Source organism: Stegostoma tigrinum, chromosome 6, assembly GCF_030684315.1.
Source record: "Stegostoma tigrinum isolate sSteTig4 chromosome 6, sSteTig4.hap1, whole genome shotgun sequence".
Classification (NCBI taxonomy): Eukaryota; Metazoa; Chordata; class Chondrichthyes; order Orectolobiformes; family Stegostomatidae; genus Stegostoma; species Stegostoma tigrinum.
This window is the reverse complement of record NC_081359.1, coordinates 14,118,377-14,132,997: the sequence shown is the minus strand read 5'-3', so window position 1 is coordinate 14,132,997 and position 14,621 is coordinate 14,118,377. Positions and strand designations below refer to the sequence as shown.

The window sequence follows — 14,621 nt, the reverse complement described above, 5'->3', positions numbered from 1 at the left end:
TGTGTAATATCAGTGGAAATTTACTAAATAGATTAAAAATTTTGTCTCTTATTTCAATTCCTCCTTTTGTTCATATTGTGCTATACCTGGAAGTCACAAATTTAAAATTTTCAACAATTTCCCCTCACTTCATCTTCATTCTATGCTACCTCGATATGAACTGAGTTTTGATAAATCTATTTGGTAGAGCAGACAGAGCAAAGCTGGTTCCAGCAGCAGAGATGGGGACCTGAGGACACAGATTTACAACAGTAACCTGACGGAAATCATTTTTACATGGAAAATGCTTTGGATTTGGAATGTGCACAGCCTGACTGCAAGGTGGAAACAGATTCAATGATAGCTTTTAAAAGGGGTCTGGATAAGCACTTAAAAGGGGAGATTGCAGCAAAAAGGAGTTGGATTAGCTGAGTAGTTTGAAGAATTAGCATGGAAATCTTGTCAAGTGACCTCCTTCTGTACTGTGCAGTTCTAGGATTCTCTTAAACTTTGCCTGAAGGGACAAAAAGTGCTTTATTTGCATTTACTATTCTGGAGGGATAGCAATCCGTGGGACCTTTTATTTACACAACAATTCAAAGAATCCACTGACAGCTTCAGGTTCTTTAATTTAGTTAATTCACTTATAGGTTATTTCCTCTGGTTCTAAAAAGGTCAACTTGACTGTTAACATCCACAACTGATGTTTTAGTAATTAGAAAACCATTAATTAAAATAACAGCAGTCACCCTATATTTAAACTGAGGAAAACTTGCTGGATTGAAAGGTTAATGTTTTGATCCAAAATGTTGAAAGAAGTTGCTAGCTTATAAAGATCACTTGTTTAGGGTCATGGTCATGGTCATAGTCATAGAGATGTACAGCATGCAAACAGACCCTTCAGTCCAACTCAGCCATGCTGACCAGATTCCTAAATTAATCGAGGTCCATTTGCCAATATTTGGCCCATATCCCTCTTAACCTTTCCCATTCAAACATCCATCCAGATACTTTTAAAATGTTGTAATTGTACCAGCCTCCACCACTTCCTCTGACAGCTCATTCCCTACACGCACCACCCTCTGTGAGAAAAGGCTGCCTCGTAGGTCCCTTTTAAATCTTTCCCCTCTCACTTTAAACCTATACCCTCCAGTTTTGGACTCCCATACCCTGGGGAAAGACTATGACTATTCACCCTAACCATGCCCCTCATGATTTTATAAACTTCATCCCTCAGCCTCCAGCGCTCCAGGGAAAATAGTCCCAGCCTATTCAGCCTGCTCGAGTGCTGAAACTCTCCAACCTAGGCAACATTCTTATAAATCTTATCTGAACCCTTTCAAGTTTCACAAAATCTTTCCTATAGCAGGGTGACCAGAATTGCATGCAGTATTCTAAAAGTGGCCTAATCAATATCCTGTACAGCCACAACATGCCCTCCCAACTCCTTCACTCAACGCGCTGTCCAGTAAAGGCAAGCATACTAAGCGCCTTCTTCTCCACCCTGTTCACCTGTGACTCTACTTTCACAGGACTACGAATCTGCAAGCCAAGATCTCCTTGTTTGGTAATGCTCCCCAGGAGCTTACCATTAAATATACAAGTCTGCTCTGATTTGCCCTACCAAAGTGTAACACCTTATATTTATCTAGAATAAAGTCCATCTGCCACTCCTTGGCCCATCAACCCATCTGATCGATGTCCCCTTGTACACTGCATAATGTTCCTCACTGCCCACAACACCACCAATTTTGGTGTCATCTACAAATTTACTAACCATGCTTCATATATTCACATCTAAATTGCTTATATAAATGACAAAAAGCAATAGACCCAGCACCAATCATTGTGGGACACTGCTGGTCACAGGCCTCTTGTCCAAAAAGCAACATTCTTCCGCCTCCCTCTGTCTTCTACCTTCCAGCCAACTTTGTATGGAAATGACTAATTCCCCCTGAGTTCCATGTGATTTAACCTTGTTCAACATTCTACCATGTCGAATTTTGTCAAACTCCTTACTGAAGTCCATGTAGACAATGTCCATCGCTCTGCTTTCATCAATCCTCTTCGTCACTTCTTCAAGAAACTCAAATAAATTAATGAAACATGATTTCCCACAAACTAAGGAATGCTGACTAACCCCAAATCAGTCCTTGCCTTTCCGAATACGTGTAAATCCTGTCCTCCAGAATCCCATCCAATAACTTACCTACCACTGGTGTTAGGCTCACCAGTATACAGATCCTGGCATTTCCTTACCACTTTTCTTAAATAATGGCACCATGTTAGCCAAATTCCAAATTAATTTCAAATTTCATGTCAATTGTGACTTTATCACATAAACCAGGAGGTCACAGATTCCAGTCCTACACCAAACACAAACTGGCATTCTGAGTAAAACACTGAGGAAATGCTGCACTATTATAGGGGCAGCAAAGAGATAATAAAGAGAATGCTGCACTCTCAATCTGGAGGGAATACTGCACTGTCAAAGATCAGTACTGGGGAAGTATTGCACTGTTGGAGGGTCAGTATTGAGGAGAGCACTGCACTGGCAGTAGGTCAGTTCAGTACTGATGGATCACTACATTTTTGAAGGTCAGTACTGGGGAAATTCTGAACTGTTGAAGTAGTGCTCTTTCAAGTAGGTCATTAAATGAAGACCCTTACAAATTGTTCAAGTGAATGTAAAAGATTCTACCATTTCTGAACCAGGGCCATGGCAAACATTTGCTAGGCACTGATACCTTCTTCACAATGTTTCAACAGATTCACTGGAGTGAGCCTTTAGGTTAATGCCACAAAAATCACAAGTCAAAACGTGAAGTGTTTAAATCTCAAACAGTCCCAATTAGTGAAGACTGGATCTTAGTCTCTCATAACCTATGGATACTCATGATCAGATTTTTTCCAAAATCACTACAACCACCATCACTACTCCACCAGAGTTCTCGTGTCCCAGCCTCTAGAGCAGAAGGCTTTGGTTTGAGTTCTCCCTGCTCCAGACATGTGTCATAACATTGCTGAACAGGTTGATTAAAATACCTACAGTCTTGAAGGAACACTCAAAATCTTCCCGGTGCATGGACTGACATTCTATTGACTGTGGCCATGGAACATTTGCATCTCAACCTTTAAGGTGGTAAGATCAGCATGTGAACAGGAGAATATTGTAGAGGAGATGACTGAGTTACGGGCTACTAGAATTGAAAGGATTAAGGTTAGTAAGGAGGAGCTGTTATCAATTTATAGAAGGTGTGAAGGTAGATAAATCCCCTGGGCCAGATGGGATTTTTCTGAGGATTATCTGGGAAGCTAGGGAGGAGGTGGGGAGCCTTTGGCCTTGATCTTTGAGTCCTCATTGTCTACAGGTTTAGTACCAGAGGACTGGAGGATTGCAAATGTTGTGCCCTTGTTCAAGAAGGGCAGTAGGGATGACCCAGGTAATTATAGGCCTGTGAGCCTTACGTCTGTTGTAGGAAAAGTTTTGGAAAGGATTATAAGAGATAGGATTTATAATCATCTAGCAAGCAACAATTTGATTGGAGATCGTCAGTATGGATTCGTCAAGGGCAGGTCGTGTCTCACAAACCTCATCGAGTTTTTTGAGAAGGTGACCAAGCATGTGGATGAGGGAAGGGCAGTTGACGTGGTGTACATGGACTTCAGTAAAGCCTTTGATAAGGTTCCACATGGTAGGCTATTGGAGAAAATACAGAGGCACGGGATTGAGGAAGATTTAGCAGTTTGGATTAGAAACTGGCTTTCTGTAAGAAGGCAACGAGTGGTGGTTAATGGAAAATATTCAGCCTGGAGTCAGGTCACTAGTGGTGTGCCTCAAGGATCTGTTTTGGAACCACTGCTGTTTGTCATTTTTATAAATGACTTGGACGCAGGCATAGGTGGATGGGTTAGTAAGTTTGTAGATGACACTAAAGTCGGTGGAGTGGTGGACAGCGTGGAAGAATGTTGCAGATTGCAGGGAGACTTAGATAAACTGCAGAATTGGGCTGAAAGGTGGCAAATGAAGTTTAATATGGATAAATGTGAGGTGATTCACTTTGGGAGGAATAATAGGAAGGCAGAATACCGAGTCAATGGAAAGATTCTTGGTAGTGTGGATGTGCAGAGGGATCTTGGTGTCCATGTACACAGATCCCTGAAAGTTGCCACCCAGGTTGACAGTGCTGTTAAGAAGGCTTACTGTGTGTTAGGTTTTATTGGTAGAGGGATTGAGCTCTGGAGCCGTGATGTCATGCTGCAACTGTACTAAATGCTAGTGCGGCCTCATTTGGAATACTGCGTGCAGTTCTGGTCGCCCCATTATAGGGAGGATGTGGAAGCATTGGAAAAGGTGCAGAGGAGATTTACCAGGATGTTGCCTGGTCTGGAGCGCAGGCCCTATGAAGAAAGGCTGAGGGTCTTGGGTCTGTTCTCATTGGAGAGAAGGAGGCTAAGAGGGGATTTAATAGAGACATACAAGATGATCAGGGAATTAGATAGGGTGGAGAGTGAGAGTCTTTTTCCTAGGATGATGACTTCAGCTTGTACAAGGGGGCATAGCTACAAATTGAGGGGTGACAGATTTAAGACAGATGTCAGAGGCAGGTTCTTTACTCAGAGAGTGGTAAGGGCGTGGAACGCCCTGCCTGTCAATATAGTTAACTCAGCCACATTAGGGGCATTTAACCAGTCCCTGGATAAGCATATGGATAATGATGGGATAGTGTAGGGGGAGGGGCTTAGATTAGTTCACAGGTTGGCGCAACATCGAGGGCTGAAGGGCCTGTTCTGCGCTGTATTGTTCTATGTTCTATGATCCCTGCCACTATGTCACACACTCACCAAGGAATGAACGCATGACAGAAAGTAACAACCAAATATCTGCAGTGGCCACAACATGAAGCTTGTTCATGTGTATTTTATAACTTCTGTTAAGCGTACTTTTGATTCTAGTTTTGTTTTCCACCTCAATTTCATCCAAATCTTTGAAAAACATAATAAAACATAAAGTATCCTATTTAGAAAAAACACATAATTTACTACCACAAAATAAATAATCTCAAAATTAAAGCCACACAGCATTAGAATATATTTATTAACAGAAATGGACATGCATTTATACAGCAATTTTAAGAATCACTGGACATCTCAAAGTACTTTATAGCCAATGGTATTTAAAAAAAAACACCATTTGAATTACTCAATCAGTGGCCCAAACTATTGTGCTTTACACAGCAGACATCCTTTTTGTCCTGAGTTCTGAGAAGAGTCAAATCAGGAACTCAAGATGTTAATTCTGTTTCTCTCTGCATAGATGCTGGCAGACCTGTTGAATTTCTCCAACACTTTCTGTTCTCATTTCAGATTTGCAGTCGCACTCTAGTATTTTGCTTTTATACATTCTTGCCATACAACACTGTATTTTCTGACTCAATGTCATTAGCAGCAAGGGAGAGTTCCTAACAATGTACTAAAATTCTGCAAACAGCAAGCATTTCCTGTCACTCACTTTTGTATTCTGTCACATTTCAGATTCAACTTTGTTGTCAATACCCTTATTAGATCAGGTGCAATGTTGCTCAGGATCTTCTCATAAGAAGATGCAGCAGGTTGAGATGTACCTTTCTAACAAAAACAGCTTTATATTACTACAGGCAGCAACTTCCATGATTCCCTGAATGCAGTGTGAGTGTACACAGAGACTTCTGTTACACTTTTCTGTCTGTCCAGCATATATTGCACTTAAGTTGTCTTGATATAAATGATGCTAGTAGAGTGCAGTTGGAAACTGGAAGGTAAAGTAAATCAGATGATGAAGCACTGAAAAGTACTAGCTGGAAATGGAGTATTACCTTAAGTCTCAAAAACCAGTTCAATTGACAAGAAAACCTTCCTCAGTACTATTTTTCCCTCTCCATCCACTTCATACAACACCATATCTCAACATGGACAAGCAGCCTCTCAATCTACTTCAGTGCTTAATACCATTCCACTTAATACATACATAATTCACAAAGTATTCAGCTGTAGCACTGAAAAGGACCAATCCACGCAGTCATAATGTGATACACATAAAATACATTTTTCATTGTATTAGCATTTAAAACGCGATCCCTATATAAGAAAGCTTTTGTGTTAGCTAACCTGCCGAGTATCAAGTGGAGTCAAAATACAAACACACCAACAGGCAGCAGCAACAGGTTGTTCAGCCCCTCATGTCTATTCTACCATTTACCACAATCGTGGCTGATCAGATCGTAATCTCAAATCCACATTGAACTTATTCTTGATAAGCAAAAGGTTATCTGGGGTATGTCAATTAAAATATTCAAGGAATCTGCTTCCACTGCCTTTTCAGGAAGACAATTCCCAAAGACTCTCAGCACGGACGGAAGAAAATTTGCCAAATCTCTCTGTTTAAAAACACAACCCCTGAGGTCTAAACATTTAAGCTGCAAACTGTTCTTTCCTGAAAGGTGTTGGATTTCTTAGGTATTGCTTGGGTGTTTTGATCCACTTGAGCAGATATTCCATCAACCCCTAACTTGAACTGAGAAGATAGTGGAAAGGTTTTGGGGAATCAGGAGGCGAACTATTCGCCATAGAATTTCCAGCCTCTGGCCAGATCCTACTGTGAGTTGCTGTCGCTCGTAGAGATGATGGGAATAAGTACAGCGACAGTAGTACTGATGAAAGTAATTGTTAGGTAACTGAGAGTTATTTTGTTCAAAATGGTCACGGAGACATTATATTTTAATGAGATTGTCACAGTAATTAATTGCTTGTGCTACTGGATTGTAATCAGAACTCTACGTGAGAAAGTGAGAAGTGTTTCTCAGGATTGATAATACTAGTTTTCTGTCAATGTTCCTTATTCTGTTTGTTTTTTCACTATTTAGCAATTCAGATATCCCTCCAAATTCAGCATTTAGACATCAAGCTGGAAACAACAAACAGGCAGTACCAGATCAGAAGCTGGATTGATAGCAGACTCACTTATCAGAATGTTAGATCTCGTTGCCCTCTCAGTCCAGCTGAATGAATCTTCATAACTTAGTGGGCTCTTTGCCTCCTGTCACCTTACCCTGTTCTTTTTCAAACAGCAGCTCAAAGACTGTAAAATGTATAGATTAAAAATACATTAATAGTGCCTAAACTCCATAAGTAATTAGCTGAACAGCACTTGGGATTTTCATAAGAAAAATGTTTATATAAATGCCAATTCTCCAGTACGTCATAGAAGGCTGCTTTTCAGTGCTTCATCATCTGATTTACTTTACCTTCCAGTTTCCAGCTGCACTCTACTAGCATCATTTATATCAAGACAACGTAATTCAGCTTTTCAGTGTTTTAGTTGGTGGGTGATATTTGGTCCACTTTGATTTTTGCCATTAAAGTTCTATGGCCTTTTCTGGCACTCATTGTTCAAACTGTCCAATGGCATTTGTCACCAGGGCATGTACCAGAAGCTTGTGTTTTCAGCCATGGGCAGCAAGGAGGGAGGAAGTAAATGGGCAGGTGTTACACGTTCTTCCAGCTTCCATTGTTTCCCAATTGCAGAAGGTGATACACCTGCCAATTTACTTTCATCCCCCCACCCAGCTTCCAAATGAAGCAGCATTTTACCCACACTTCACTCAATCTAGTCTATCGTACCATGCAGGGAACATCTCAAAAACATCTCTCCCAAGTTATGAGATAACAACATGTAGAGCTGGATGAACACAGCAGACCAAGCAGCAGAGGAGCAGGAAGGCTCTGACGTTGCTTGGCCTGCTGTGTTCATCCAGCTCTACACCTTGTTATCTGAGATTTTCCACTGTCTGCAGTTCCTACAATCTCTCCCAAGTTATGCTTCAGTTTCAGTTAAAAGGAAAATATGCCAGGGTTAAGAGAATTAAGGAATATGGGAGTAGGACGGAAAAGTAGAGCTGATGTAGTAGCGCAGCCATGATCTTATTGAATTGTGGAGCAGGCTAAATGGGATGTATGGCCTATTCCTGTTCCTATTTCTTATGCTCTTATTAAGCCTCAAACACAGCACTGATTTATAACTGTTTTGCTCTATGAAGATGGAGTCTCTCCAAAGATTAAGTTAAAAATCAAAGTATGAAATGCTGCTTTGCCTCAGAGCAAAAACTAGAAATTGCATTTGATTCAGTGTTCTCTGCATGGATCCAGTCATCATTCAGAAGAGGTGTTAAAGTTAGTCCTGCCTGCTGCTCAGGCGGACGTAGAAGATCTCACAGCATATTTCAAAGAAGAACAAGGCAGTTCTCTTTCATGTTCTGACTCAAATGAATCCAGTGTGAGATCCAATGGAGTTTTACTAATACTCAAACTTAACAACACAGGCAAACTCTCACCCTAAAATTAATAGCATTTGACAGTGAACCTCTTAATGAAACTTAGTTGCTAACAGTTAGGCAAGAGGTTGATCCAACCCATTTGATCCAAAAAAACACACCCCAGAAGATCACTTTACCAGCCTGGAAGTAATTAACATCCATCTAGAAGTCAGCATAACAATAGGCTGACAGGGGATACTGTGATGATACAACAACTTTAACAGGCATGTTTTGTCCTTTTATTTGAAGGCAGGTTATAAGACAGAAGTGGAAAGTTGTCTATTGAAACCCCATAAAGTAAACAGCTTGCAAGGCCTTGGGTTTTTTTTAAAGTTGGAACCATAGAAGCAGTCTGAATGAGAGGGGCAAGCTCCCATTGACTTTTTACTTTTAGTTTTTCAGTAATGGCAGATGCGGCTGGGGTCTTGAAGCTGGGGTTCAAAGCGGCAATACATCTTTCCCTGCTACTCAATCTCAGAGGTTTCTCTTGATGTTTTTCCTCCTAGACTAGAGGCAATTTTTTTTTAAACTTACCTTTGTCAAGGGGATGTTTATGGAATGTTTTGATGTCAGAACTGTTACTGTTTCGTTGTTAAATAATCTGTAATTCTGTTAAGTTTTCCATGAGTGTGAAGTTACTCCAATTTCTTTTTTCTTTTTGTTGTATTTTAACTAAAGTGGATGAATAAAACATATTTTGCTTCAAATGTGGCGGTTTGGCTAATTGAACTATATTTGGAAAGCAACACTTTACACTTTAAAATAAGAAAATGTTAGTGTCTAGACTATCTTCTGAATATATTTTGAAGAAGTTTGGTCTGGTCAATAAAAATACAAATTGCTGCGTAAAAAACACCAAAGTCCAACCAGTGGCATACTACCATCCTGGCAATTCCCAAAATAGATCTTTCGAAATAAAAAAATTAAAATCATGACAGTATTAATAAATAATATTAATAAGTAATACTGACATCTGAGAAATTGAGTGTGAATTGGGTTTGGTTAAAATCGCACGAGAAATGAATTAGTTCAACAGGGTTGAGCAGAGCTGGGAGCAAGTGAAGTTCTCCAGTATTACACACATTTATTTTCTAACTCCATTGAAAATACAAATATGTATAGAGTAAAGTAAAATCTGACTGCAGAAGAATAGAATGTTACAAATTGATTTTGATAAACTGAGTGAAAAGACTCGTGTCACTAAGAATGGAAGTCACACCACCAGATAATCAGGCAACTCCTGTTTAATCTACTTCATGCATGAATGCCCACTACAAATACACAACAGAGACAGAAATGTAACAGTATTTACTGACCAGATAGATATGGCAACAAGAGAGAACAAATAGAATTGCAAGTATTGCTAGGCAGTACAGTACAAAAATAGAGGCACCATACAAATGTAACGCAGGCCAAAACTAAGCACACGGATATTAGACTTTTACACATGGATATAAGCCATTTTTCCTAAATAGTCTGAGCCAGTGTTTATGCACCATACAAGTCTCTTTAGGTTTCCCCTCAATCTCATTCATTTACCCTTGTATCTCTTTCACCATGTGTACCTTAAGTTTCTGTATTGAAATTAGTCACAACAAGGCTTATTGAATGTGGTGAAGATTCTTTGTAAATCTGGTCATCAAAATACTTTGGTCTCTAAGCCTGTCTGACATTAATTGTTACAAGTATTTCAAAAGCTATTTCTCATCTATTCATATTTTGCTTTTACCCTTGCATATAAATATCACCACTTAAGTTTTCTTTTAGGACCTATAATACTCAACCAATTTAGTATACCAATGGTGTTACAAGTCAGTTGGAGGACATATTGCTTAAAATAACTGGAGTTTTTAATCTAATTTGTCCTTAACTACATCTGTAGCATTTTCACATCAACAATTCAATGAAGTAGAAATTCTACATTTTCACCAGTCTGTGGTTAGAGAAGCGATAATGGGAACTGCAGATGCTGGAGAATCCAAGATAATAAAATGTGAGGCTGGATGAACATAGTAGGCCAAGCAGCATCTCAGGAGCACAAAAGCTGACGTTTCGGGCCTAGACCCTTCATCAGAGTCTAGGCCTGAAACGTCAGCTTTTGTGCTCCTGAAATGCTGCTGGGCCTGCTGTGTTCATACAGCCTCACATTTTATTATCTGTGGTTAGAGAAGTTTCTTCTGAATACCCTTTTGGATTTATTAGTAAGATAGTTCTATTATAGTCCCGAGTATTGGATTCATCTGCAAATGACAATATATACTGTATACCCACTCTATCTAACACTGTCAAAATTTTAGGGTCATCTCTTTTTGCCTTTTCTTTTCTAAAAGGGAACAGGCCAAGCACATTAAATTTATTTTGATTTTTATAACCTCTTAGTTCTGTACCTCTATTTATTGTTTATAAAATCAAGAGTAGAACTTCTACAGTGCTTCAGCCATGGTCTAATCAGGTTACGACAAGTTGAACTCTCTGCTTTTCATTTATTGAGGAACTGAATGAAAAGTGCTTTAATAGCTTTTATTTAAATAGCCTTGTTGGCTTACATTATGACATCTGTGATTTGTGAATCTGTTACTGAAGCTCTAGTCCAACAGATAAGATTTTTGAAATTGGCAGTAATGGATGGGGGCTACTTCTGGTCCTATGTCTTATGGTGGTATAAGACGACATAGGCTAATCATAGTCAATGCCAGGAAGCATTTTCCTGAGTGAGCCGTTGCCCTGCATTCCCTGTAATAAGAATGTCAGCATTTACATTCCTTTACTAAAGACCCTGGCAGAGTCCTGAGTCAGGATGACCTTTTGTGTAGAATGGCCAAGTTCATTATTGGCACACATGAAGCCATGGCCTCTTGATTGCTTACAATTTGACAATTTTCCAGCATTTTCTAAGGTAATCTGACCATCGTTGTGTAGAATTTTCTTTTCCATCCTCTAGTGCAACCAGAAGATTGCAAATTGGAAAATATTCTTTTCTAAAGCTATCCAGCAATCAAAAGTTAGCTTTAAAGCGTGAGACACTTTCCTGCTTGACAGTGCAGCACAGGAGAATGCCACATGCCTTTTAAGGTGTATTTACATGACAATTACAGCAGTTAATGTGATGCCAGCTGGAATGCAGTTTCAATGCTCCACCTGGTGGAGAATCTTTCTCTGCAGTCAGTTTGGGCCCTAACAGCTGATCTATACTTTACAAATTTATGTCAGTTCTTCTCAATGCTGTTAAACTTCTAGTGTATTGTAAATACATTTTTATGCTCAACATATTGAAATGGATGGGTGAAAATTTAATTTTTCTGGCAAATGACATGAGATGGGCTCAGAGATGGTGAAGTGATTTGATTGTCCACGTTTACAAGGAAGATTTAACATATTAAAGAAAGTTTCTTGCTACTGATTTTAATATATTGAACACAAAAGCATGGAAAATTTTATGAGAAAAGTAATTATTTAAGAATATATGAATTATAATACCAGACATAAAAACTCATGCTGAGTAGGTAAAGGTCAAATGAACTCAATGGATGAAGATAATGTGATCCACCATCATCCTCAAAGGATACAGGTGAGCAAATCATTAAAAGCAGCTTTGCAAGTTAGCAAAGCAATCACAAATGCTTAAAAACTGTGTGATTTACTTCTGGGAGCATAGACTTCAAAAGTAGTGAAGTTATGTTAAATTTGGACAGGACCTTGGTTAAGCCTTAGAATAGTGTGAACAATTCTCATCTCCAAACTATAAAAGGATATAGAAACAAAAAAAAGAGATTTAGAGGGACAGTACCAGAATGGAGAGATTAACAGAAAGAACTGAACACATTGGACACCTTCTTTGGAATAGAGATCTTAGGCGCGATCTGATAGAGCTCTCAAAACATTACAAATGGGTTGGGCAGGATTTTCATGGAGAGAATCCTGAGAGACAGTTCAATATCAGTGGGAATAAATACATGACGGCTATACTAATTAATCCAACAGGAAAACAAGGAGAAACATCTTTATTCAGAGAATGTGAGTTTGACAACCACAGGAAGAGGGTGAGGTAAATAGACTGGATGCTTTCAAAAGGAAATGAGATGAGCAAATGAAATAAAAACGAATAGAAATATCAGATGTAGCAAAGGCAATGGGATGAGTCACATGCAGCATGTAAGCAACAGCAATAGACTAGTTTGGTCAAGTGACCTTATTATGGTGATTATTCAATGTAATGCTGTGAAGTGACTGCAGTTTTATTTTGTGCATTTGGTAAGCTGGCACACGTTGCACATTCTTTACCCATCACACAGTGGAAGCTGTGTGTAGAGGTCTGACAGAGTTCTCAATTTAGAAGTGTCAAAAGAACATTGTAATACCTTGGACTACCTGATCATAATTGACAGGAGCGCCCAATCTGGTCACTAAAACACGCAAGGTGATTTTCCAGCCTGTTTGTAGCACACAGAATAATCAGCAAGACTAACATTCAGCAGTGAAAACTTGGTTGTTCTATGTAAGATTGGAGAATATTAGGGTATTAATTGTTTAAAATTAATTAGGAGGAGATCACAAATATAAACACAGAACCTCCCCAACTGGATTGTACATCACTACATCAATCTCCCACCAAACACCTGCTTGTGTGAATAAGCTGTCTGAAGTGTGCATCACTTATAAAAAGTTCAAAAGCATGAATATATAAAAAAGCTTCCAGTCCATTTCTCTAAAACAATCACTAACTGACAAGATCAGTACAATACAGTGTCATTTCCTCCACAATTTTTTGTTCATTCACCTGTCACTTACTTCACATCTCTCTCATTTTCACTTTTCTTAGCACTTGACTTTTCCTCTCACTCTCTGTATTAATCACATTGGCACTTATTCCTTTGTGTTTTTCCATTATGATTATGCCAACAAAATTCTCGCAATTTCGAGACAGCGAAATCCACACCCTCTGTGCTCCCACTGAAACAGACATCCATGGTATTCCTTTAACGGACCCCCAAACAGTCACAATTTGCTTCCCTAGTCTACTGAATAAGAAAATATATAATATCAGTGCAAGATAAAGAGGCTGGTCATTGTTTCTACAGCTTTATATAAGAATATTGTCAAAGTAGAGGCCTCAGGATGTGCAGGTTAGTGCCTGAACTGGACATTAAAAAACAAGGCCAAAAATCTGTATTAAAAATTGAGGTAAAAGGTTCTCACTAGCAGAGGGTAAAATTTAAGACTGAATTTGGTGAGTTGTCCACTACAGAATAAAAACAACTTCCTCATATAAAATATAAACGCATATTAGCATACTTAATAATTCACAATTGATCTTTGGCTGTGACACACTTTGGGATGTCCTGAAAAGGTGAAAGGCTGGTACGTAAATTCCAGTATATTGACTATACTTCCAGGTAGGACACTGACAAAAATCTAGATTTCAGAATCACTAGGAAACTGTGAAGGACAAACTGTTGGGAGGGAAGCAGAAACTAGTGGGAAGGAATAGGAGTTTATGCAAGAATTTCAATCTACTAGTTCATACCATCACTGGGTACCCATCCACAATTTGAGCAGTCTTAATCTCCTTACCCATGGAATTGGAGACTGCATTGTGCGATCAGGAGACGTCAAGCATAAGAAGCTAATACTCTCTGGGGTTTAGAAGAATAAGACACTATCTAATTTCAACATGAAAAGTTCTGAGACAGCTTGATAGGACAGAAGGTGAGGGCTGTATCTCCTGCCTGCAGAGTCTAGAACAAGGGAGACACAATCTCAGGATAAAGACGTTAGCCATTTAGGAATGAAATATCTTCACACTCAGGGTTGTGAATCTTTGGTATTCTCTACCTCAGATAGCTGTAGATCGTTGAGTATATTCAAGGCAGAGACTGATTTTTGGGCACAAATGGAATCAAGAAATATGGCGGTGTGGGTGATTGGGGAATGAATTTAAGGTGCAAGTTCAGCCATGATCTTACCAAATGGCAGAACAGGTTTGATTATCATAAAGATCACTCCTGCTCTTATTTCCTGCCTGTTCTTTACAAATAGAACTGATAGTGGAATGTTTGAGTTTCAGTCATACATTGAAAATTTAACATATTTACCTTGCATGTCCAAGATGAGCTTGATCATATACTGTTGGCCCACAGCTATACCTGTTAAAAGAAAGACAAAATAAGACATAAGAATGGCTGTATCAGGACAGAAGAGCACCTCAATTACACCCAGTTTGTAAAAACAATAGTCCCAGACCATCTACTTTTAACAAAGTTCAAAGTTCATTCAAATTGCAAAACTTCAAAG

The 14,621-nt window shown here is 39.1% G+C and overlaps 1 protein-coding gene across 4 annotated transcripts in view; it reads right to left on the bottom strand.

Moving 5' to 3' along the window:
- The window catches only part of cars2 (cysteinyl-tRNA synthetase 2, mitochondrial), a 78,668-nt gene that overhangs the window by 60,953 nt on the left and 3,094 nt on the right, over positions 1-14,621 (bottom strand). For 3 of the 4 annotated variants that reach the window (XM_048532450.2, XM_048532449.2, XM_048532448.2), the window contains exon 2: positions 14,423-14,473. Coding sequence is in view for 2 of the 4 variants with exons in the window: in XM_048532449.2 (XP_048388406.1) it covers positions 14,423-14,473 (51 nt within the window). In the remaining 2 variants the exon portion in view is untranslated. Of the gene's footprint in view, positions 1-6,978; positions 7,097-14,422; positions 14,474-14,621 lie in introns of all 4 variants that reach the window. The other variant, XM_048532452.2, reaches the window with a different exon arrangement.